Raw genomic sequence first — 25406 nt, 5'->3', positions numbered from 1 at the left:
TGCATGATTTGATCCTCCTGACTATAAACTTTGTTCGCCAGTCTAGACCCCCATCCCACCCACCCCAGATTCCTAAACGAAATGACCTGGAGTGATCTGTATGTATAGTCACATGACTCATTCATTCACCAACCATGCTACAAAAAACCCCAAAACCCATAAATGTTTTCAGTTATTCATAACCAAGCCCATGCTGTAAATGAAATAAGATAATTATACAATATTTTGTATTAGAAAGCACATTGTTTAATCAATTGTTCAGGCTATTATGTGTCCGCAATATGTACAGTGAAACCCATGAAAACTCGACAGTCAGTACACTGGAATTTCCTTGAAATCAAACGTTTTGTTATGGTTCCTTTTTATATACTAGGGCCTCGTTTTACAACTATGCGATCTTACCGCTAAGGACACCACCTTACGTGCATAGAGTAGTAATGCACTTAAGATGATCTTTGTACTAAGTGTTGTTTGGTAAGACGGGGCCCTTTATAGAACACAACCTCTAGGGCTTCTAGAATTTTTTTTAAATCCACTAGCCATGATAAAAAATTCACTTGCCCTACTTTACTTTAAGTTAATACAATTTTACTAAATAACAGTAAAAACCAGATACATGTATGTGACTTAAAGAAAGAGATATTGCTTAAAGATAATAAAATTGGGGGTGGGGATTGGGGGCAGGATATTCATATTTATAAAATAGACAACTGCAACATTTGACAAATTGTTTTCACTAGCTGTCGGGCATGGCAATAGTAGTTATTTACTAGCCCAACATTGAGTATTAGTAGCCATGGGAGAGGGGCTACCATAATCTAGAAGCCCTGCCACATCTCTGGAGTGAATAGCCCTTAGAACAGGACTTTCTACTTGGCCCTTAATAGCTATCAGTGTCTAGTTTCAAGGGGTTTCACAGTAGTTCTATTAGGGGACTACAGTTGATGACACTCACTTTTCACACCCTTGTTTTGACTTCGTACTCAATAAATATAGCATATCTCACTATAATTTCACTTGAAATCCGTATTTCGTTAATGGTACAATTTTCTAATTATAAGATTTTCTTCAGACACATTCTGGTGCTTAGTAATGTTCAATCAAAACATTTTGCATTGAAATTTGTCCAGCGTTCTGAAAAACGAAGTGTCATCTACCCAGTTTATTGTTATTGTAAGGTGATGCAAAGTGACGCTACTGGAATACTGACATTATTCACATTCAAAATTACAAGGCATCAACAATTTTTTTTTTAAACTTGACCCGTCAAAATTTTATGTTGTTTACAGGTCAGTATGTTTTTAATTTTCACAATTCTGGACAAAATATTAGGTTTAAAATTTAAAAGATGAAAGAAATAAAAAGTACCTTTTGTCAAATATATCATATCAAAAAATTACCGTTGGATACATTATATTTACTGGGTACGAAGCCAAAACATGAGTGCAAAGAGCGACTGTCATCGAATTAATAAATTATGTAATCTAGATATTTTAGTAAATTCCATATCATATTATTTCACTTCCGACCTAAAATCTGGGATTCGTAGACGCACCAAATCCTGCTAAATTTGCAGCCTGATGGGATTGCAGATAGATTTTTTTTATTTGTTCACATCCATAGACAGAATAGAATGTCACAATGCTTTTCATATTCTAGTTGTTGTGGAAAAACTAAACAGGTTTACTGACGAAAGGTCCTGATACTATAACCAATCAGAGTTTAGATGTAAAACTATACTCAACAAAATTAATCAAGGGCTAGTAGATTGAGGGCTAGCGGATTGAGGGCTAGCGGATTGAGGGCTAGCGGATTAAGGGCTAGCGGATTGAGGGCTAGCAGATTGAGGGCTAGCGGATTGAGGGCTAGCGGATTGAGGGCTAGCGGATTGAGGGCTAGCGGATTAAGGGCTAGGAGATTAAGGGCTAGGAGATTAAGGGCTAGTGGATTAAGGGCTAGTGGATTCAGGGCTAGTGGATTATGGGCTAGTAGATTATGGGCTAGTAGATTCTGGGCTAGTATATTATGGGCTAGTATATTATGGGCTAGTAGATTCAGGGCTAGTAGATTCAGTGCTAGTATATTATGGGCTAGTAGATTATGGGCTAGTATATTATGGGCTAGTAGATTCAGGGCTAGTAGATTCAGTGCTAGTATATTATGGGCTAGTAGATTATGGGCTAGTATATTATGGGCTAGTAGATTCAGGGCTAGTAGATTCTGGGCTAGTATATTATGGGCTAGTAGATTCAGGGCTAGTATATTATGGGCTAGTAGATTCAGTGCTAGTAGATTCAGGGCTAGTATATTATGGGCTAGTAGATTCAGTGCTAGTATATTATGGGCTAGTATATTATGGGCTAGTAGATTTAGGGCTAGTAGATTCAGGGCTAGTATATTATGGCTAGTAGATTCAGGGCTAGTAGGTTAAGTGCTAGTGGATTCAGGGCTAGTGGATTCAGGGCGAGTGGATTACGGGCTAGTGGGTTAAGGGCTAATGGATGAAGGGCCAGTAGATTCGGGGCCAGTAGATTCGGGGCCAGCAGATTCGGGGCCAGCAGATTCAGGGCCATCTCTGGGTCAGCAGACAATTCTGCCTAATTATTGACTAAACTTCACAAATAGTAGAAACCCAGTTAAAGTTTGAAACAAAATATCAATTATTAAAAAAATTACACAAAATACAATAAAATTTGAAAAATTCTTTTTAAAATTAGCAATTGGCAAATTTGGAGATTGTCTGAGCTTGCCTGGAGAATTTTTTATTTTTTTTTAAATTTGTTTTTTTTACATAAATATATATGGTATAAAATATAAGAAACCTTACGAAAACACTATTTTTGTATGCATCAGTGGTCACAATTAGTTCAATCAAACAACATTTACAAATCATCTGAGATAAAAACTTCCCACATAATGTACACTCGCAAAAAAATTAGGACGAAGACTACTGGTTCTTAATTAATTTTGTGGAGTGTAGAAATACATGCCATTCTGTATTGTTTAAATAATTAAAAACAAAGACAGATTAATAGAGTTTTCCCCAGCTTGTTTTGCGGCACCAGGCCTCAGTAGTGTAACACTATCTTGCCTTAATCAGCGCCATGCTGCCCTGAGATTAAATAAGTCTTTTTCAATAATTAATTATAAAATTACCTTTATAAAACATTAATAAATCCCTGTTTTATATTTTTCCATTCATTTATTGAAGCAAGCACATTGATTACATTTATTTCAATTTTTATTAATTATTTGTCTTTATGGTAAACAAAAGTATGTGTACCCTGAAAATGCTCTAAAGATGTCTAGGGAAAACACTAATTAACGTGAAACGTAACTATAACGGGTTCCGTGACTCCACAGAAGGTAAACATCACAATTTAACATAACAGTCACAGAGCAACACAAACTGTACATCTATGTAGCTTTACCGGCTTTCACAATTGCATAGAATGTAAAAATGTCACAAATAAACTGACCACTGTGGATGGAAAATGAACATGAACCGTAAGTGTAACTATATACCACATCTTACCATTGAATACTTAGGTGTCACAGATTAACATAACATAACAGTTACAGAATTATTAACCAGGCCTTGCCCCACCATACCGCAGAATTCAAACATGTCAGAAATTAACACAAAAACCATACAAACCTTTGGTGTAGATATCTGTGCAAAACAATAACACAAAATATACTTTTCCCCCATTAAATCATAATTTTGCATAATATATTTTACAAACTTTTTACTTTTATACAATTTACTTTATTCGGAAAGGCTGATCTCTGTAAAAAAAAACCCACTTAATGTTATCCTTCAATAAAATACAAACAAAAATTCGGCGGAATTAAATGTCTTGCATACAATAAACTTATTCTATGATGCTGATAACTGCATCCATTGATGTGGATTTTAAAGCATCTTAAAAAAAACAAAAAACTTAAAAAATTTGTTTAACTTGCATTGCGATAACCATTCATAAATATAACAGTTACTATAAACCAAGTTTTATCAATGTTCGACTAAATTAATTAAATTAAAAAATTTAATAAAATATTTTTAATTGACCCGATTTTTTAAAATATATTTTTTACAAGCAATGTGATGAACATCCATAAACCAAGTTTTATTGAGCTAGAACTTAAACATTTGTGACAAATGAAGCTAAATGAGAAACTTTTTAAAATTCAGCTTAATGCAAAAGTTGATACTGTCGTTGTCAGAAACTAAAATGACGGTTATTATGGAACATAAGACGTCATTACCGAAGACTCATCATGACAACAAATAAATGAATAAATGAATGTTTAACGACACCCCAGCACAGAAATACACATTGGCTATTGGGTGTCAAATAAAAAAAGTTTATTTTGTTTAACGACACCACTAGAGAACATTGACATCACATGTAGTCTTAGATAGGAAACCAGCTACAATTTTTCCATTTAGCAGTAAGGGACCTTCTATATGCACCATCCCACAGACAGGATAGCACATACCACTGGGATATACCAGTCGTGGTGCATTGGCTGGAATGACAAATAGCCCAATAGGCCCACCGACGGGGATTGATCCCACACAGACTACGCATCAATCTTGTGTCTTACCAGTGGGCCACATAGCGCCCCCTGGGTGTCAAACAAAGGTAAGTTCCATGAACATGACTAAACATGACAACGATGAATGAAAAGTTAAAGTTTGTTTTGTTTAACGACACCACTATAGATTTATTAATCATCGGCTATTGGATGTCAAACATTTAATAATTTTGATATATAGTCTAAGAGAGTAAACCCGCTACATTTTTCCATTAGTAGCAAGCGATATTTCATATGCACCATCCCAGACAGGATAGCACATACCACAGCCTATGATATACCAGTCATGGTGCACTGGCTGGAACGATGAAAAAACCTAATTTATTTATATTCAAACTTGTAGGAGCTGTAGAATTATAAGAACTGGGTTTTTATCATTTGTACATACATACATGTATAGCAATTTCTTATGGTTGTAATACCTCAATAATTTCACCAAAAAGGTAAAAAATACTATTTTTTATAAAAATTACACTGCAGAACTTTGTGTGTAAGAAAATGAACAATAAAGTGACTTACATTGGGCGGCCTGAACACAACAGTATCGCCTGCTGATCTCTCAGATTCAGAAACAGGGCTGAAAAAATAAGAAAGAAAGTTAAATGTAACACAACCACCAGGGCTTAAACTTAAGAATTAGTCACTCACAGCATTAAAAAAAAAAAATTACCATGGGTAAAATGGCCCACCAATGGCAATCAATAAGCCTGCCTATGAAAATGTTATGGGTAAAACGGCCCACCAATGGCAATCAATAAGCCTACCTATGAAAATGTTATGGGCAAAACGGCCCACCAGTGGCAATCAATAAGCCTGCCTATGAAAATATTTTGTTAAAGGGACATTCCTGAGTTTGCTGCAATTTTTAAGATGTTATCGACTAACAGAGACTTTTTGACGACTGTAATTACATATCAGATATATTTTTCTGCATAAAATATTAGTGGCTGTATATTAAAGATATTTCTGATCGTTCTAATATTTGTACTGGGTTAAATTTCGTTTTATTTCCTAAAATATGTTTTTTCGTACGTCCAAAATTATTTGAAGACGAAATCCAGTTTGGGCTTCTTACAAATATTAAGATGACCAGAAATACATTGAATATACACACACCGATATTCTAAACCAGAAAATACATGTATATTTAATATGTAAGTTTAATCGTAGAAATATTTTATTAGTCGGAAACATGTTAAAATGCAGCAAACTCTGGAATGTCCCTTTAAAAGGTGACTTAATTTAACAGCAAATAAATATGACTGAAAGGTTATTTTGTTGCATGTAGACATATTTCAGATGTACAAATGTTAAATACTGGCAGATAATGTACACCAGATATATTCATTTTGCTGTTGAGGAGTTTTACCGACAGTAGTAATTTTTATTCAGCAACACAAAATTGCCATCGATGATGCTCCTAACCCACAGCAATTTATATCTCAACGGCGACAATTGCCGTTGGTGCTGTCGTTAAGCTCGAGCCCTGAACCAACTTTAGTTTATTCAGTTCACGTTCCTAGTTCAATAAATATAGAATATATATGTCAGTAGATAAGACTAAATTTTAAACACCCATAATATACACATTAAATTTTTTTATATAATCATTAGCTACTAAGTGTCAAACAATGTCAGTTTACAGTAGTTTCTTTCGAAAATCTGTGCCTGCACACCATAATTTGAAATCAAAGCTAAACATTTGTTTTGTTTAACGAAACCACTAGAGCACATTGATTAATTAATCATTGGCTATTGGATGTCAAACATTTGGTAATTTCTTATAGTCTCAAATAAACTCACTACATTTTTCCATCAGTAACAAGGTATCTTTTATCTGCACTTTCCCACATAAAGGACAGCACACACAATGGCCTATGATATATCAGTTGTAGAGTACTGGTTGGAACGGGAAAAAACCAATCCATCTGTATAACATACATGTATAAACAGAAACAGGAGAAAACTTGGAGTGTTTTCATTATTAACCTTCTGACTATCTCGCCCAAAGGCATGCCGATAGCCGATACTGTACAGTGCATTTCCCAATTCATATTTCCCACTGCTTTGCACACGACACGTTTTCGGTAAGTATTTTCGCTTGACAACAATGGCAGCACGTCGCGGTAATTTTCTGGGATCAATAGCCGATTGTGACAGCTAATTTCCATCCAGCGGGGGGGGGGGGGGGGGGGGGGGGGGGCGGGGGGGCGGGGGGGGAGAGAGAGAGAGAGAGAGAGAGAGAGAGAGAGAGAGAGAGAGAGAGAGAGAGAGAGAGAGAGAGAGAGAGAGAGAGAGAGAGAAAGGAGGGGAGCACGGTGGGCAGTTGCCCCCCTAAGAATGTCACTGTTTTGGGGGGTTTTTTACTCTACAAAATAGCATACACATCTCATGGGATATGAATTGTAGATCTTTTTTTTTTTTTTTTAATTCTGTTCAGACAACCACTGTTTTTAGGAATAATGGACATAAATAATGGACAGCTTGCCACAAATGCCCATAAGTAAACGCGACTTTTTCAATTTTTTGCCCAATTTTTGTGAAAATTAACTGATCTAAAATATAAAAATTAGAAAAACCCAAGAAAATAATACTTACCAATTCAAATATGAACTTTATTTTATTTATTTATGAAACATTTAAGTGAATATATGCGAGTAAAAATTATAAACTTGTACCCACTTGTATTCAGGGAAATTTATTACCCATATGGGCTCAAATATATGGGGTAATATTTTTTCGATCTCTGCACAGTGTGCAGATTGCTTCTACAGTCACTGATTGGCTGGCTTTAAAAAGACAAGATTTGATTGGCAATTACATACTGCCGGGACTACTTTTTGTTCATTCATGATTCCATTCATCGGTCAAACTATTACTACGAACTTCAATTTTTTTTTTACGATACGAACATTTACGGAATTAAAAAGAATATATATATGTAATTAAATTGTTTACATTTACATAAAATGATATATATTAACAAACAATGAAAGATATAACAAATGAAAATAAAAAATTAATTAGAAAAATATATGTAATAAATACGTCAGACGTCTACAAAAACGTTGTCATATAAACGTACTCGCGTATGTTTATATGGTAATATTACTGTGATCATTTTCAAAAATTAATAAACAAAATATATGTACAAATGTTTAAAAAAAAATCATTTTATTATTTTGACTGGGGTTTTTTGGAACTATTCTTTGGTGGATACTGTTGGGTGTGCACCGGTAATGGCGCGTATGAATATATTGTTATGGCTGGTAGAGCTTGTTAGTTGTTACAGCAGCGAGAACGTAAATATACTTTTAAAATCGTTAAAGATTGACAATGGGTAATAAAGAGAATAACCAACTCACTACGAGGAATTACGGATTATCTGTCCCTCGTGAATTAATGCTGTAAAACCCTCGCCAGAGGCTCGGGTTTACAACATTAATTCACTCGGGACAGATAATCCGTAATTCCTCGTAGCTCGTTAGTTATTCTCTAAATGACTCACGTGTGTCATAATGATTTCACGTGCACAACAAATAATGTAATTTTGTGAAGCGATGTCATAACTTAATGCGGCTTCCCCAGTGTAAACGCTTATCAAAATGATGTCATTTCGGAAAATGAAGTCATTTTGTCGTCTCGTTTTAGTTATATTTGAAACATTTTGAAAAGGCCAGAGCCTGTTATTCAATATGAATATATAGCTTGTTAAAAAAATTATCACACTCACGTGTGAATCGTACTGATTTTACGAAACTCGTGTTGGGTAATACAATAATCGTGACACTTGTTTCGTAAAATCAGTACGACACACAACCTCAGATAATAATCTCTATATCTTATATACAGCGATAAAAACAATAAAACAGCTAAGTAGCAAAAGAGACAAAGACAGTTACCCAAAAGCAGCATGAAATTGACAATCATCCCTGAATGAACTGGCAACTTTGGCAAATGTTCTATATGCATCCGAGTTCTTCGCCTGAAAATATCCGATGACATGTCGCTTCTTGCCCTGAGGATAAAATAAAAGGACAATATTACACACACTTCACAAAATAATTAAAAGTCAGTTTTGTACGCTACACAAAACATGTTAAAGAATACATGACAGTTCACAAAAAAATTCTGTTTAGGGGCCATTCAAATATTACGTAATGCTTGAGAGGTGGGTGTAGCTCCAAACGTTATGTAGCATTATTTAATGCATTTTAAACGGCTCTTTAGGTATGTAAATTTTGTGGACAATATGAACTGAATTATGTTACATATTTCCATCTTTTTCTATGTCTGTATTATTATTTAAAATACTAAATAAAATAAATACATTTTAAAAATAGTAATAAATATATGAAGTGAAAAAAATAAAATAAACAAATAGATGAAAACTAAAACTAAAAGAAAATAAATAAATAATTAAAATTTAAACTCAAATTTCAAAAAATATATAAAATTTAAAACTATACATAAATAAAAATGAACTTAATAAACAAACAAATAAAATTTCAAAAAATAAATATTAAAACAAAAATATAATTAAAAAAAATAAAATAAATACATGTAAGTGAGTAAATACATTAATTTTGTAAATAAATAAAATTTCAAAAAATAAATAAATAAATAAAAACATAAAATTTAATTCATAAAAAAATATAAAAAATATTTAGTAACAAATATAAAATAAAATAAAATTAAATTAAATAGAATTTAAAAACTAATTAAAAAAAAAAAAAAAAATTATTTAGTCTTAAACAAATATAAAATAAAACAAAACATGAAATGAAATGAAATGAAAAAAAAAAAAAAAAAAAAAAAAAAAAAAAATATATATGGAAAATAATAATAATAATAATAAAATAATAATTATTATTTTTTTTTAAATCTGACCTCGAGTTCATCGAGAGATTCTAACTTCTGATGTTCGACCACCGACTCTTTCAGCTGGTCTCGTATGAAGCTGGCGAGGGCTTCCGCCGAACGCTGGCCGCGATACTCCTTCTTTACCACCTCGCCATTCCGAAACAACTTCAACGTCGGGTATTTACTGATTCGGTATGTTTGAGCAGTATTTACTGGAAAACAAAACAAAACAAAAAAACATTACAGCTACAAATTCGCTTTAACATATTATTATAGTAATACAAAATATAAAAACAGGCCATTGAGAATTAAAAATCTGCGTGGCCCATCTATCAACCATAACTCCAGGTAACCCATTTTCATTTTTGCGTAACCCGTTATATATAATAGGTTATGAAAATTTAGATTCGTGCGAGCAATGTGCGAATGAAACAATCGTTGTTGCAATTTTCTGAGGCCTGAAAGACGTAATATACAGTAACTGTTGTAATATACAGTAACTGTTGTAATATACAGTAACTGTTGGAATTAAATGTCCAGTATATTCATTACAATGTAAAGCCATTCCATTGGTTTGGCTGTTGCAAATCGAGTGTTCATTTCTCGATGAACATAGAGGATAACTAGTTAATGATATGTATTGGTATGAACAGGATAAAGCCTATATCCTACGCTATTACCTGGTTATTAGTTTCATCCTGCAATCCATAAAAAATTAAGGGGAAAGTCTATTACTTCTGTTATTTCACGATGACCTAGATGGTGTTCATTATATTGCCTAAACCAGTGTAAGTCGTATGTCACGTTATAGCAGAGTTATATGATATTAAACAAGCTTCCATTTAATATTAATTTGAATTCACAACCATTTCGTATCATGTTTATGTCCCAAGTGAAATAATATTCAGTTGTCACGAGCTTCAGCGAGTGACAATGAACATTATTTCTTGAGTGACATAAACATGATACAAAATGGTTGTGAATTTAATATCCTATTTATTACCTATAATCAATCTTAGTTTACATCACTCAACTCATTTAGTTGTAGTTCCTATAAGGTTGTTGTGCGCCAACTGATGACGTCATCGTGTGACGTCGAAATGTTACGTCCCACTTGGTGTTCTAGTGGGACGTATCACTTTGATACATGTATGTACCAAGATATTTTGAACCATATCGGTAAAATACAGATATTTAAACACTGATGTCATCACATGCATAATCTTTCCATACTTCTTTCCCGAATAAATTGTGGCTAAATATAGCATAGTCACCATCTTTATTTCTTTGTTAGTTGTCTGCACAGAATTGTGAAAAGAACTTTGTGTTGAATGTGTACGCATAAAACAGTGACATCACTAGTCAATGCGTGTGACACACTCTCAAGATTCTCCCCCTCCCCCCACAAACCAAACACTTGTTTCTACTAGTAAATGGGATTACTGGGTTATAATTTGTTACATGTATATAGCTGAAGGTAAAAACTTTATGTTTCAAAGCAAAAAGCAATGAATAATTTTGACATACATGTAGCACCTTTAACATTATACATTAACAAGCTAATTAATATTATTATCTAACTAGGAAAAGCGTACAGTCTCACTTATCACAGTGTTGTCAACTTACACAAATTAGATTGTACAATATCAACATTCGACCAGGAAGCATTCTTCTTTGTAAGCTTCTATCCAGAGACTAATTTATTAAAATGGCAGTGCAAAATTTGCCTGTTGCCGCATATTATTAATAACTTCCTTGTAAAAGACGTAGCTGGCACAGAAGTTGCAGTAGCCAATGAAATCTGCTGATTACTAACTTATTCTAACAAGCCTGTGCAAGTATAATAATTATATAATTCTGGTATTGTATTTACCTTGGTTATCACAGTCTACTTTTCCAAATGCTACTCTTCCTGGCATCTGTAATAACAAAAAAACAAAAATAATAATATAAAAAACCCCACATATGAATAAACAAGAGTACCGGTGAGGTAAATGGTTCACCCATCAAAAGTAGGTCGCAGCCTAATGGATCGACCGACGGGGATCAATCCTAGACTGACCACGCATCAAGCGAACGCTTTACCACTGGGCTACGCCTCGCCACTTTTTTTTTTAGCTCAGATTAATGTTTAAAATGTTCACTTACTGGAAATTCTTCCCTGACTTTGTTGGATGCTTCTTCAAATACAGGTGTCAACATCTGACTAAATCTACACCTGCAAAACAATAACACCAAGAAAAACTCATGATGGTTTTATTACAATTACATGTACTTACACACACACACACACACACACACACACACACACACACACAGACAGACAGACAGACAGACAGATACAATCGCGCACACACACAGACACACACACACACACAGACAGACACACAGACAGACAGACACACACACAGATACAATCGCACACACACAGACACACACACACAGACAGACAGGCAGACAGACACACACACACACACAGATACAATCGCACACACACACACAGACACACACACACACACTCAACACAACACACACACTCAACACAACACACGCAAACACACAGACACACTCGCACACACACACACACACAGACACACCCCACCCCACACCCATACTGCCAGTGTTGGACAAATGTTTGAGGAAGTCACTAGCTCTTACAGAAGCTTTGGCTAGTGCACTATGTAAAACAGTTGATGATTTCCACTAGCTCTTACAGAAGCTTTGGCTAGTGCACTATGTAAAACAGATGTTGATTTCCACTAGCTCTTACAGAAGCTTTGGCTAGTGCACTATGTAAAACAGTTGTTGATTTCCACTAGCTCTTACAGAAGCTTTGGCTAGTGCACTATGTAAAACAGTTGTTGATTTCCACTAGCTCTTACAGAAGCTTTGGCTAGTGCACTATGTAAAACAGTTGATGATTTCCACTAGCTCTTACAGAAGCTTTGGCTAGTGCACTATGTAATACAGTTGATGATTTCCACTAGCTCTTACAGAAGCTTTGGCTAGTGCACTATGTAAAACAGTTGTTGATTTCCACTAGCTCTTACAGAAGCTTTGGCTAGTGCACTATGTAAAACAGTTGTTGATTTCCACTAGCTCTTACAGAAGCTTTGGCTAGTGCACTATGTAAAACAGTTGATTTCCACTAGCTCTACAGAAGCTTTGGCTAGTGCACTATGTAAAACAGTTGATGATTTCCACTAGCTCTTACAGAAGCTTTGGCTAGTGCACTATGTAAAACAGTTGATGATTTCCACTAGCCCAATCCAAACATTCACTAGCCAGGACAGACAGCTAATGGATTTTGTCAAACACTGATAGTGTGATACTCCATGAAACTGTTCATATATATTTATGTAAACATATACATTTGTACCAGATACTGCATGAAACTGTTCATGTATATTTATGTAGACATATACCACACTGCATGAAACTGTTCATGTATATTTATGTAGACATATACCAGACACTGCATGAAACTGTTCATGTATATTTATGTCGACATATACCAGACACTGCATGAAACTGTTCATGTCTATTTATGTAAACATATACCAGATACTGCATGCATGAAACTGTTCATGTATATTTATGTAAATATATACCAGGTATGTAAATAAAGTACTTGTAAACAATAGGAGCATAATAAAATACAGAAAAATCATGGCTCGAAATTCATTTGGTACAGTGCAATCTTTAATTGTTTTCAGATTTCAAAATAAAATCAGATGGCAAAAAATTATAAGCCATTATCTCGCTGTCACTGACACTCACTCAACTCTGTCCTCCCCCACCCCACCCCCCACCCCTCTCTCAACTAATTTCTGTTATTAAACAAACGGCAACCCTTGCCATGCTCACAAAAATTAAAATTCAATTCTCGGAGCTGTACATGTACTTTAAAATATGCTGAGGTATTGTTACACAAATATTATTTTCTTTACAATCCTTTTTTTCTCTCCTCCATACCACTCTTACACTGCCTTCATTTCTCATTTTAACATACTGGTAGTTTACTAGCATTTCTATATTGATCTTAGAACAGTAGCCAAAAACCTGTAAAATTATGTAAATGTACTGATACAGTTGAGTGCACAAGCAGACTGTGAAATGTAAGATTTGATTAAACTGTTCCAGATGACATTAATCAAACATCTACTGGTACGTGTGACTGATGTCGAGATACGCGACAGATGGTACACGTTTTGTGGGATTAAACTACTGCAGTAACAAATATATTCTAGTGAATGCAATTCCTGAGATAAAAATATGCAATCATAATGAAGGGAAATTACTAGCAGTAACAGCTCAGATTTTATTTCTATCTCACTAATCTTGACGATATTGTATGCCAATTACTAGCAATAGCAATCCAGATTTTATTTCTATTTCACTAATCTTGGCAATTTTGTATGCCAATTACTAGCAATAGCAATCCAGATTTTATTTCTATTTTACTTATCTTGGTCATATTGAACGCCAATTACTAGCAGTAGCAATCCAGATTTTATTTCTATTTTACTAATCTACATGTAGAGGATATAGTATGCCAATTACTAATACTAGCAATTCAGATTTTATTCCTAATATATGATACTGACAATTCTGAAACACATGAGGGTAATAGTCTCTGTATCATATAATATCAAGTTTAATACATGTTTTTGTAAACAGTATATACAACTTTAATTCCAGTCAGCCATTACCCGATATTCAAATGACGTAAGATTATTTAACGTGGTGTCTTTTTTAATGGAAATGACGTCAAACTTGAATGACGTCATTTTGGACGTCCTTATATAAAAATAAACTAGTGCTTAACATTTTTTTGTTTTCTAAATGCTGGATATTTAAAGTTGCTATTGAAAAAATTTTGTTTGATGACTATGAATGCATACGTCAGTTATGGAGTGTTACTGTACGTTTGCTTAAATGTCAATAAACGAAGTGCTGTGACCTCAATAAAATTCTGAAGGTATGCGATCTGAAAAATATCACATACTTTGATTACACTGAATATGCTACATGTAGCTAATAAATTTGATAAACAGAGGATAATAAACGAGTTACCAGTTATTATCAAATTTATGTGCCTAGTGAAATAATGTTCACTTGTCACAAGCTTCAGCGAGTGACAACTGAAAATTATTTCATGAGGGTCTTAAATTTGATAATAACTAGTACCAAGTTTGTTATTCTATTTATTACCTCAGCTATAATTTGCTTTTTTGAAAAAGCCTTTATTATTTCGATATACATCGGCTACACATCCATGTATACAGAAACAATGTAAACCATTTTGAACACTGTTCTGGGTTTTACTTAAACTAATTTGTATTTTAATTTTTAATCACTGTTCCCAATTTTGTTTTAAGTTATATAGATTCTGTAAAAAAAAGTCTATAATGAATTGCAGTTTAACACTGAAAACAGAAAAGACGTAAACTCAAATGCTTCAAATCATTTTATGTGATTTGCCAAATTGTGATGACGCCATATTTAGTACCGACATGGTCATTGGTTTATGTAGCGTTAAATTGTCCAATAGTAGTGTACGTTAAACCAATGCAGAGTATTTCCCAATGAGAAAATATAAAAAATATTTTCCCCGTTATGATCGAGTGACCGCTGGGGCAATAAAGTGAGATATCCAATATGCACAGATTATTGGTGTTTTACACAGTAAAAGCATAACAATGGGTCGGGTTTTAATATTAACGTACCATATGTTGTTTCAACAGTACCGGTACAATAATTTTATCCCAGATGTACGTTATTGTTTTCGCGTATCTGAGTGACTGTATTAAACACAGGGATAAGTGCTGATGGCTAGCTGATAATAGCTTTTATAGGCACCATATCCTATAGACAGGATAGTACATATCACAGCCTTTGATATACTAGTCATGGTGCACTGGTTGGAACAATGCTGTCGCCACTGCATGGGCTACTCTTTTCGATTAGCAGCAAGGGATATTTTATATGCACCATCATATAAACAGGATAGCACATACCATAGCCTTTGATATACCAGTCGTGGTGCACTGGTTGAAACGAGAAATAGACTAATGGGCCCACCAATGGGGATAGATCCCAGACCGACCGTGCATCGAGCGAGTGCTTTACCACTGGGCTACGTCTCATCTCTGTTGATAATCAATGTCCGGATTAAATTGTCGGCACAGAGAACTACTTCTCGGATTCCTTTTTGGCTGCAAGTCAGGTGGTGCTAAATGTGTGTGTGTGTGTGTATGCGTGTGTCTCTGTGTGTCTCTGTGTGTGCGCGTGTGTCTCTATGTCTGTGTGTGTGTGTGTGTTTACCTATGTATGCTGAACTTACAAAATATTGATCAGTAACAGTGCGATACGACAGGTATGTAACAGGTTGAATAAAATACATGCATGTAAAAAAAAAAAAAAAAAAAATAAAAAATTCTCAAAATGATTAATTACATTAAGTATACATACACGTGAAATACATGACATAGTAGATTTAATGCATATGCAGTGATACCTGTCAAAACCGGATCATGCTGGGACCTAATGTTTATCCAATTTAGACGGGATCCAGTGTTTTTATAAACACACATGGTCCTGTAAATCTGAGATAATATACAATTAACACATGTAGCGTTAATCATATGGGTAATAAATCAATTCTGTGGTGGGCCCATTGAGCTATTTCTCATTCCAGCCAGTTCACCAAGACTGGTATATCAAAGGCAGTGGTATGTGCTATCCTGTCAGTGGGATGGTGCATACAAAAGATCCCTTGCTGCTAAAAAAAAGTGCGGAAAAATGTATCGGGTTTCCACTCTAAAATTATATATCTAAATTACCAAATGTCTGATATCCAATAGCTGATGATCATTAAATCAATGTGCTCTAGTAGTGTCGTTAAACAAAACAAACTTTACAATGCTGTGGTTTCAAACTATGGGTTGTAAATACATGTACACAGGGCTATCTTGGAATTACGAATAACAGCAACAACAAAAAAAGGCGAATTTTATTTTAATTTGGTGAAATAATTTTACGAACGATTGATTTAAAAAAACTGTATGCGTGTGACGTCATTTGAGATTGAATGTGGACTTTAAAAGTTTCATAAGCACGGGCCCAGACCTCACTGTTTAAGGGAAGCTATACTGCTCTGGCTCACCCATCTCTACATATATAGTTAAAGAGAGTTAATTTTTAACTTCCCTTAGCATGTAAATTACAAAAACAACAACAACTACAAATGGATTATATATCAATGCTCAATATGATAATTCATGTCCATCTTCAATGGCTCCTATATTAAATACTTTGGTTTGTTTTGTTAAAGTTGCCAAGCATGCAAATCGGGCCAGTTGTTCAAAAATTAATCACAGTGTTTTGTTTTGTTTGTTTAATGACACCACTAGAGCACATTGAATTATTAATCATCAGTTATTGGATGTCAAACATTTGGTAATTCTGACTCGTAGCCATCAGAAAAAACACACTATATTTTTCCATTAGTAGCAAGGGATCTTTTATATGCACCATCCCACAGACAGGATAGCACATACCACAGCATTTAATATACCAGTCGTGGGGCACTGACTGGAGCTTAATGCTTGATATGTCAATACATACAGGTATCTGAAATGGCTCTCCATAATTAGTTACACACAGGGGAGAAATTAATCATTCCCCTAATTGGTTTTTTCCTGGAGAGCTGCAATATTGTGGTTACAAAACGACATGTTGTAAATACAAAAAAGGTGTACAGGTGTAACAAATAAAATGCTTACCAATCAGCATAAAAATTAACAAAAACTATTTCATGAGTACCTGAAAATAAAAGAGAAAATATCTCATTAATTATGTAACTAATACTCCAAAATACTAAATATAGAATACTAAACGAGCTTGCCTGTCATACCATTTTCATGACATGAGTGAACAGGTTTGGTATCTGACGAGTGAAAGCGAGTCAGATACCAACACTGTTCATGAGTTTCATAAAAATGGTCTGACGGGTAAGCTAGTTTAGTATTTTATTTATTACAAACCAACTGCAAACAAGCCGCAACATAGATGTAAGCAAATGTCGAGACCCACTACGTTATTTTTCTACGAATTGGGTCAGCAAGTGATCTACATCACGCTCACATCAAGCCAATATTACACTAGTTAGATATTGAGTGATTGTTATGACTGTTATCTTACACTGGTGTGTAATAAATTACTATATTAAAGCTTGAAATATGTGAAGAAACAGATATGTAATTTTTTGTAACGCATACACGAATTACAAATAAAATCCACAAGGAGTGTACAATTCTGAACATGTTTGGGAATGTCAGTGTTTCTGCCAGAAAGACATTTTTGGGTATGGTGCTATGGAATTGAAATTGATGCAACCCGAGTAAACATAGGGTATTGGGTGGCCTCCCCAAGAAGAGAATTGGTTACGTTAAGGGTTCGGGTTTAGAAAATCATACAGTAATGGTAAGAGTAATTAATTTTGTCAAAAGGTTAACTTTAAAAAAGAAATCTGAAAATTGATATGGGTATGGCGCCATATTCGTTTTACCCTCTGGCAGAAACCCTGGATTATGTGTACGTGTAGTACTTACTAGTATCAGAAAAAACCCCATATACATGTACATATATACATATATTCATATATATATATATATATATATACATGTTAATTTATAAATGCACAAGGACTAGGATGTGGAGGTGGACAGCGAAAGAAGCTGAAAGATAAGAGTTGCCAGATCGGGAAGAAATGAGATGGAATTCAAAAGAGTAAAAGGAAAGAGGGCAGTGGGATAAAATTAAAAATATATATAATAATTTTTAAAAATGCACTAAATTTACATGTATTTCAAGTTCACTGTTGTTTTAGGAGTAGAAAGTGATGAATTTACATGTATTTCAAGTTCACTGTTGTTTTAGGAGTAGAAAGTGATGAATTTACATGTATTTCAAGTTCACTGTTGTTTTAGGAGTAGAAAGTGATGAATTTACATGTTGTACACATGTAGTACTTACCAGTATACAAACATAATTATATACTTCAGCTGGTGTTTACATGGTAAGTACATACATGTACGTACACACACATATATGTAATAACATTTAAAGTTATTTGCTATGCTAGCACAAATTTCAGAAAGTAAAAAACACTTGTTTTAGTAATAGAATTGTATGTTTCTAATAGATACAACACATAAACATTTTCATTTTATTTCTATTTATTTTCATGCTTATACCCAATGAAGGTTAAAGCACGCTGTCCTGGGCACACACCTCAGGCCAGAGGGTTAATATGAGAGAGGCCAGTGTAACATAGTGGTCTTACACCTACCCAACGAGTTGTTAAACTTGCTCGGGGTGGGGTGGGGGGGGGGGGGGGGGGGCGGGGAGGATTTAGCTCAGTCGGTTGAGTGCTCACTTGATGTGCTTGTGTCGCTGGATCCAACCACCAAGTTGAACAAAGGCTTTCAAATAGCATATCCTGGATTGGACAAAACTGGCCAATCGCAGAGATGATGATGAAATCCAGTCAAGGGAATGTACTATGTGCGAATACTACTTGCGATCTCGCAATACAAAATGGAAAAGCGCATTTACGTGTTTCCACACAGCTCTCACATCCCTGGAATTAAATATTTTGTGGGGTTATGCAAAATCAAATTCAGGTAATCCAATACATTTTTAGTAACCAGTCATAAACATGCAAATGACATAAATTCAATGAAAAATGTGTTACGCAAACTATACTTATAAATGCGAGCGACGCGTGAACGAAACTATCGTTGTCGCAATTGTCAGAGGCCCAACGTGGTTCGATCCTGCGATGCAAGCACCTCAAGCAAGCATTTAACCAACTGAATTACATTCCTCCCACCACCTTGATATGAAATACAATACAAACAAAAACTAAACTTACTTAAAATGTCTTTTGCATTTGCATCAGTTATTGCAACAGTTTCTGACCGGGATACTTCCAGCAGACCAAACAACTGAAATGATAGTAAAATAAAACTGTCACCAAGGACTGTTCAAGAACTGAAAAACAGGGGGGGGGGGGGGGGGGGGGGGTAGAGGGAGGATTTTGTTTTACATCCCCTACAAAAGTAAGCCCACTTTAATTTGAAAATTTAATTGGTGGAAGATTTTTTATTTTTTTCAAGTAAGGTCTGTGTAAATTGATACTTGGTGGAACCCATTATCGGGTCATGTAAAACAACTTCAAATTCAGGTACCGTAACCCATTTGGTTTTTGCATTTTCAATCTGTCCAAAATTGAATGTGCAAATGACAAATGTGTGTCATGCAGGCCAGTGATTAAGTGCGTGGTGTGTGCTCAATGTTTCGCCCCCAAGCATGTTCACCCCAGTTATTACGCCCCATACTGATTCATTCCACACACAAAATCCTGTCCCCCCCCTCCCCCCACACTTATGGTTTGGTATGTCTGTTCTTGAACCTTTATATATTATTACGATTAGAAACACAAAATTATGACACAGACTACATAATGTACGTGTATTATACATCATGATCAGGGCTTCCATAGTTCATGGTAGCCCCACTCCCACAGCTAGTGATATTCAATGTTGAGCTAGTAAATAACTACTATTGTCATACCAGACGGCTAGTGAAATATTTGTGTCAAATGTTGCAGTTAAGTCTACATGTATTTTGTAAATAAGAATATCCTGCCAAAACACCCTCTCCACCCCCTCCAATGTTAAGTGTTTTTAAGCTATGTCTCTCTTTAGGTGACATATCCAATTTTTACTATTATTTAGTAAAATTGTATTAACTTAAAAGTAAAGTAGGGCTAGTAAAGTTTTAATTGTGGCTGGTACATTTTAAAATTATTGATCCCATGGCCAGTGGATTTTATAAAAATTCTAGACGCCCCAATGTAACATCATTCTATAGCCTATAATAATATGTAAAATAAATTATGTGAAAAATGACAGTTTCAAATTATTAAGAAGTTTGAACTGTTTACTGACACCACCAAAGCCCACTGATTTATTAATCATCAGCTACTGGATGTCAAATTAAAAAATATTTTTTTACATACATGTCGGTCTTAGATAGGAAACCTACTACATTTTTCCATCAGTAACAAGCGATCTTTTATAGCACATACCATCATGAACTATGGAAGACCTGATCATGATGTATAATACACGTACATTATGTAGTCTGTGTCATAATTTTGTGTTTCTAATCGTAATAATATATAAATGTTCAAGAACAGACATACCACAGACAGAATAGCACATACCATCATCTTTGATATATATTATTATGATGATTATATACTGGCTGGAATGAGAAAAAATTACCCAATGGGCCACAGATAGGGATCAATCTTAAGCTGACCGCACATCAGACGAACATTTTACTACTCAGCTACAACCGGCCCCAAAATTCTATTTGTATTTCAGTCCTTACTTTAAATAAAATATGAATATTCATATACATAATAGTGTATGTAATGTAGCTTATAATGAGCTGAAATGATAAGACTGCTCACTAAGGCTGTGGTATGGCAGGTGCTACTGTAAGCTGATCCAGGCTAACCAAACTGCTGTACTTGTACATATATTAACAGTTCACTATAATCACTACATGTGTTTTCAGGTGATGATTATCTTCTCTATGATTAATTACTAATCACCGGAATTGACCTCATTCGTGATTACCACATATTTAATATACCAACCTGTAAACATTCTGAAAGTAGCAATTAAAGAAAAAAGAAAGACATGTTTTATTTTAATGACGCACTCAATACATTTTATTTACGGTTATATGGCGTCAGACATATGGTTAAGGACCATACAGATATTGAGAGAGGAAACCTGCTGTCACCACTTCATGGGCTACTCTTTTCGATTAGCAGCAATGGATATTTTATATGCACCATCCCACAGACAGGATAGTACATACCACAGCCTTTGATATACCAGTCGTGGTGCACTGGCTGGAACGAGAAATGACAGTAGCAATTAATACATGTACTGTATGTCCTCTACAAATTTTCATATTCCCTACGTTCTTCCAAAAATAGGTATATCGCCAAGATAAATCTACAGTCAGGGCTCGAAACGGCCTGTGGTCAGGTCGCCAAATGCGACCAAAGCCCTGTTTGGGCGACTTAAATATTTAAAAATAATGGTGTCAGTCACCCAAATAATATTATTTGGGCGATCTTCTTTCTATAATATATGAGCTGCTATTAATAATTGTATAACATGTATTTATTCCACATTAAAATTTTGCTCGTGAGTCACAGAACTGAACAGATGGGCTTACCGTATTTTGCCAACATTTATTTATATTATAAACATTGAAGTTGTATAACAAATGCAGTCAATCTGATCCAGTTCGTAACCATTTGGAATATCTCGGTCGAATACGTGATCAAATCCTAACATTCCCTAATGCCGTCTTAGTTTTTGTTACATGCTTTGTGGTGTTCCGATTTCTGTTTGGTTTTTGGGTGTTTTAATTGGCCAGTTAATTTGGTGTCTATTGAATTGACTAATGAAATGAATTGTTACCATTTTCGGAGTAAAATCACGATCATGATGTCCTCTGCCGGGTGTTATTATTTTCTTAAAGGCACAGCAAGAATGCCAAGGAATTTTAATTTGTTTTTCAGTTCTGTCTGGTGCAAATGAAGTTAGATTCTATCTGGATAAGAAAAACCTTACCCACACTTTGTTTGTACATGTATCTATTTCTTACAAATACTTATATTAAACAGTGAACACATGAACAACAGTTACACGTCGCTAATACGTGAATAACAATTATGTAGCTCAGTTTGGTTTTTTGTATAATACATGAGCTATCCTGGGAGATGAGTCACACCATGCAATTTTTCCATTGATGATGTAAACAAAAAATTATTAAGTTCAGATATTTTGTAAAATATGTACAAGATAAGTAAATAATTTGCTCAAGCCAGTGTTTTCTTTTAATTTTTCATTTCAATATCATATATGTTGGTATCTTTGCTATCTAGAAGCACATTTCATATGCTTACTTAAATATTTCACTTAAAACCTGAAATATGAATATTTCATGTTTGGGCTACATAAAGTAAGTTTGGGCCACTGAAAATGAAATTTTAGTGGCCCAGATATTTGTTTTTGGGCCACCATATATTTTGGCAAGTTTCGAGCCCTGTATAGTATGTACAAAATTTCAGACCAATATATTGAGGCATCCCAAAAAAAAAATCCGGAATGTTTTTCTTTGTATAACCAAAGTTCAAGGGTCATAACTATCAAAAATGAGTAAATCACCATAACATCAAACTTGATCCATAACAGTACTTGATAAAACTATACACAAAATTTCACATCAATAACTTGAGGCATTAAGTTAAAAAAGAAAACGTCTGGAAAACTATATATGATACAATGTATGTGGGATGGACAGACAAAAGACAGAAATGAAACCTATAGTCCCCTTTGGTTGGACCGGCAGGGGACTAACAAAGAGGCCACACCATCTCCGTGGTTCAAAGCACTCACTGGTGTCACTGCTTATCAAAATGTGTTTTTATAGCCAGATCGCACATCACTAAATAAAGGAAAGGAAAGGAAATGTTTTATTTAATGACGCATTCAATACAGACAGGATAACACATACCACGGCCTTTGATATACCAGTCCTGGTGCACTGGCTGGAGCAAGAAATAGCCCAATGGACCCACCGACAGGGATCGGTCCCAGACCAATAACGCATCAAGCGAATGCTATACCCACTGGGCTACATCCCGCCCTCACATCACTAGTAATGTTAAAACTCACAAGCACTGGTTTACACTTTATATTCTACAGGTTTTGACCCAAATGTATGTAAATCAAAATGTAATGTACCCATTTTTGTCGAAATGTACCTAATACAAATTAGTTTGTGGAGCGTAACTAAATTATCACAATTGGTTAAGTGCAACACGAAACGTTTTGAACAAGTTTGAAAATTGTTTTAAACCCAAAAAGATAAAACCAAACTTGCTTCATAAATTTCACATGTCAACCTGTTAAATGCAATTATGTTATAGGCAATGTGTAAAATCAGTTAATTTATGGAATACAAAAATATTAAAAAAAAAAATTAAAATTATAAGCTGTTATTCTAAATCATACATATTATAGCTAGTCTACAATAATTTTAAATGCCATAATGTACATTGTATTAACAATTTAGTCTGACCGGTATAAATTAATCTATAGCATACAACGTTTCCCCCAGGATTTTTGTTCAGAGGGTTGGCAAAATAGTTTGACATTAACTGCAGCCCCCAAAGGGTGCAAAAATTGCTAGGGGAGTTTAGGGGCATGGTCCCCAGTAATGTTTTTTTTTAATTTCAAGTTGTTTTTAGATGCATTATAGAATACATGAGGGTATCATGTACACTTACAGAAGGAGATATTTTAAGATAGATTTTAATAATAATGTTTATTATTATTAAATATTTGCATAATGTCAAAACAATAATTTTAAAAAGAAGTATAAAAGTATTAGACTAAGCACAAACAGATAAAACATATTGCTGAATTACTGATTGTATCTGTTATCTGTCTATTTATCTAAAAATAAAACCCAGGTCTTTTAGAATTTAAAAAAAATCCACTAACCATGGGATTGGTGATTTTAAAAATTAATTATCCATGATTGAATATTCATCAGCCCTACTTCTATATGTATATCAGGGGTTCTAGAATTATAAAAATAAAAGACTTCCCATACTGACCAATGGATAAAAAATTTACTGGTCATGATAAAAAATTCACCTGCTGAACTGTAATCACTCAGTGACTGATAAAACAAGTAAATGTTTTTTTTTATATATGTAGGTACATTTTTAAATTTGTGTTAATTTATCATATAATGCACTTAAAAAATAATTTCTTTGAAGTCTTGCAAATTTAATTATGTAATGTTTAAATATAATTTAAAAATCGACAACACAAAAAAACCCCAGACCAAACAAACAAAAAAAACATTTGGAAGTTCTTAAAACAATATGGTTATGTGCAACCTTTAAAAAAATACTGTTTATTTTGTTATGCCTGCACTGTGTTAGAGTAACAACTGTTTGGGGACCAGTCACTTAGTAGACTGTAATTAAAGGAAAATTGTGCCAAAATGACTGCAACATTTTGTTAACTTGGACTTTAATAAAATTACATCTGTAAGTATATTCATTTCAGGGATGGGGCATAGATTACTGGTGACCATATATTCATTAGTGAACTGTTGCATGTGAAAGGAAATCGAAAGATCTATCCGTTTTCCGTTTTACATATGATCGATGTTGGCTGAATTTGTTTTTTTTTCATTCAATCATCATCATGTTTTATTTATTTTCCCCTCACTGGCCACCGGGCTCTAACAGTGTACATATTTGTGGAATATTAGCATATTTGTGGAATACTAGCATATTTATGACTACTAGCATTTGCATTTTATTTTATTTTATTTTATAATATCGGCAAATTAATCACAGAAGTGAACTCTTCCCTTTTTTTAATGGTTACAATTCTTACGGTCCCGGTAAAGAAATTCACGGGGTCAGTGCGGGGTCCTTCCGACCCCTAGGAGAAACACTGAGCATAACGTGCATGCCATTTGGAACTATATTGCTCGTTATTCACATTATGTAATATACATCATCATAGTAACCTGGTACTGAAGACATAATTATGACATCTTTTATCGTACCATCATACAATTTCAATCGACATATGTTTTCAATACTTTATCTGTGACTGCATCTATCATGAGATATTATGTCAAAGTTAGACGATATACCACGTGATCATTGCACTGAACAATAAAATTAATGGAAGGCTGGTTGGGTTACCTCGTATGTGATTCACAGCTAAGTTCTTTTCAGTTATTTCTGG

At 34.4% G+C, this 25406-nt stretch overlaps 1 protein-coding gene across 2 annotated transcripts in view; it reads right to left on the bottom strand.

Annotated features, from left to right (window-relative positions):
- LOC121387394 (endoplasmic reticulum resident protein 44-like) overlaps nt 1–25406 on the bottom strand; it is a 42365-nt gene that overhangs the window by 12726 nt on the left and 4233 nt on the right. The window contains exons 2-9 of one of the 2 annotated variants that reach the window (XM_041518497.1): nt 19406–19478; nt 17253–17292; nt 11614–11683; nt 11339–11384; nt 9493–9677; nt 8505–8620; nt 5122–5179; nt 3659–3673 (exon numbers count right to left, since the gene is read on the bottom strand). In XM_041518497.1, coding sequence (XP_041374431.1) covers nt 3659–3673; nt 5122–5179; nt 8505–8620; nt 9493–9677; nt 11339–11384; nt 11614–11683; nt 17253–17292; nt 19406–19478 — 603 coding nt within the window. The remainder of the gene's footprint in view (nt 1–3658; nt 3674–5121; nt 5180–8504; nt 8621–9492; nt 9678–11338; nt 11385–11613; nt 11684–17252; nt 17293–19405; nt 19479–25406) is intronic. The other variant, XM_041518498.1, reaches the window with a different exon arrangement.

The sequence above is a fragment of the Gigantopelta aegis genome, chromosome 13, assembly GCF_016097555.1.
Source record: "Gigantopelta aegis isolate Gae_Host chromosome 13, Gae_host_genome, whole genome shotgun sequence".
Lineage (NCBI taxonomy): Eukaryota > Metazoa > Mollusca > Gastropoda > Neomphalida > Peltospiridae > Gigantopelta > Gigantopelta aegis.
This window is presented reverse-complemented; position numbering and strand designations above follow the sequence as displayed.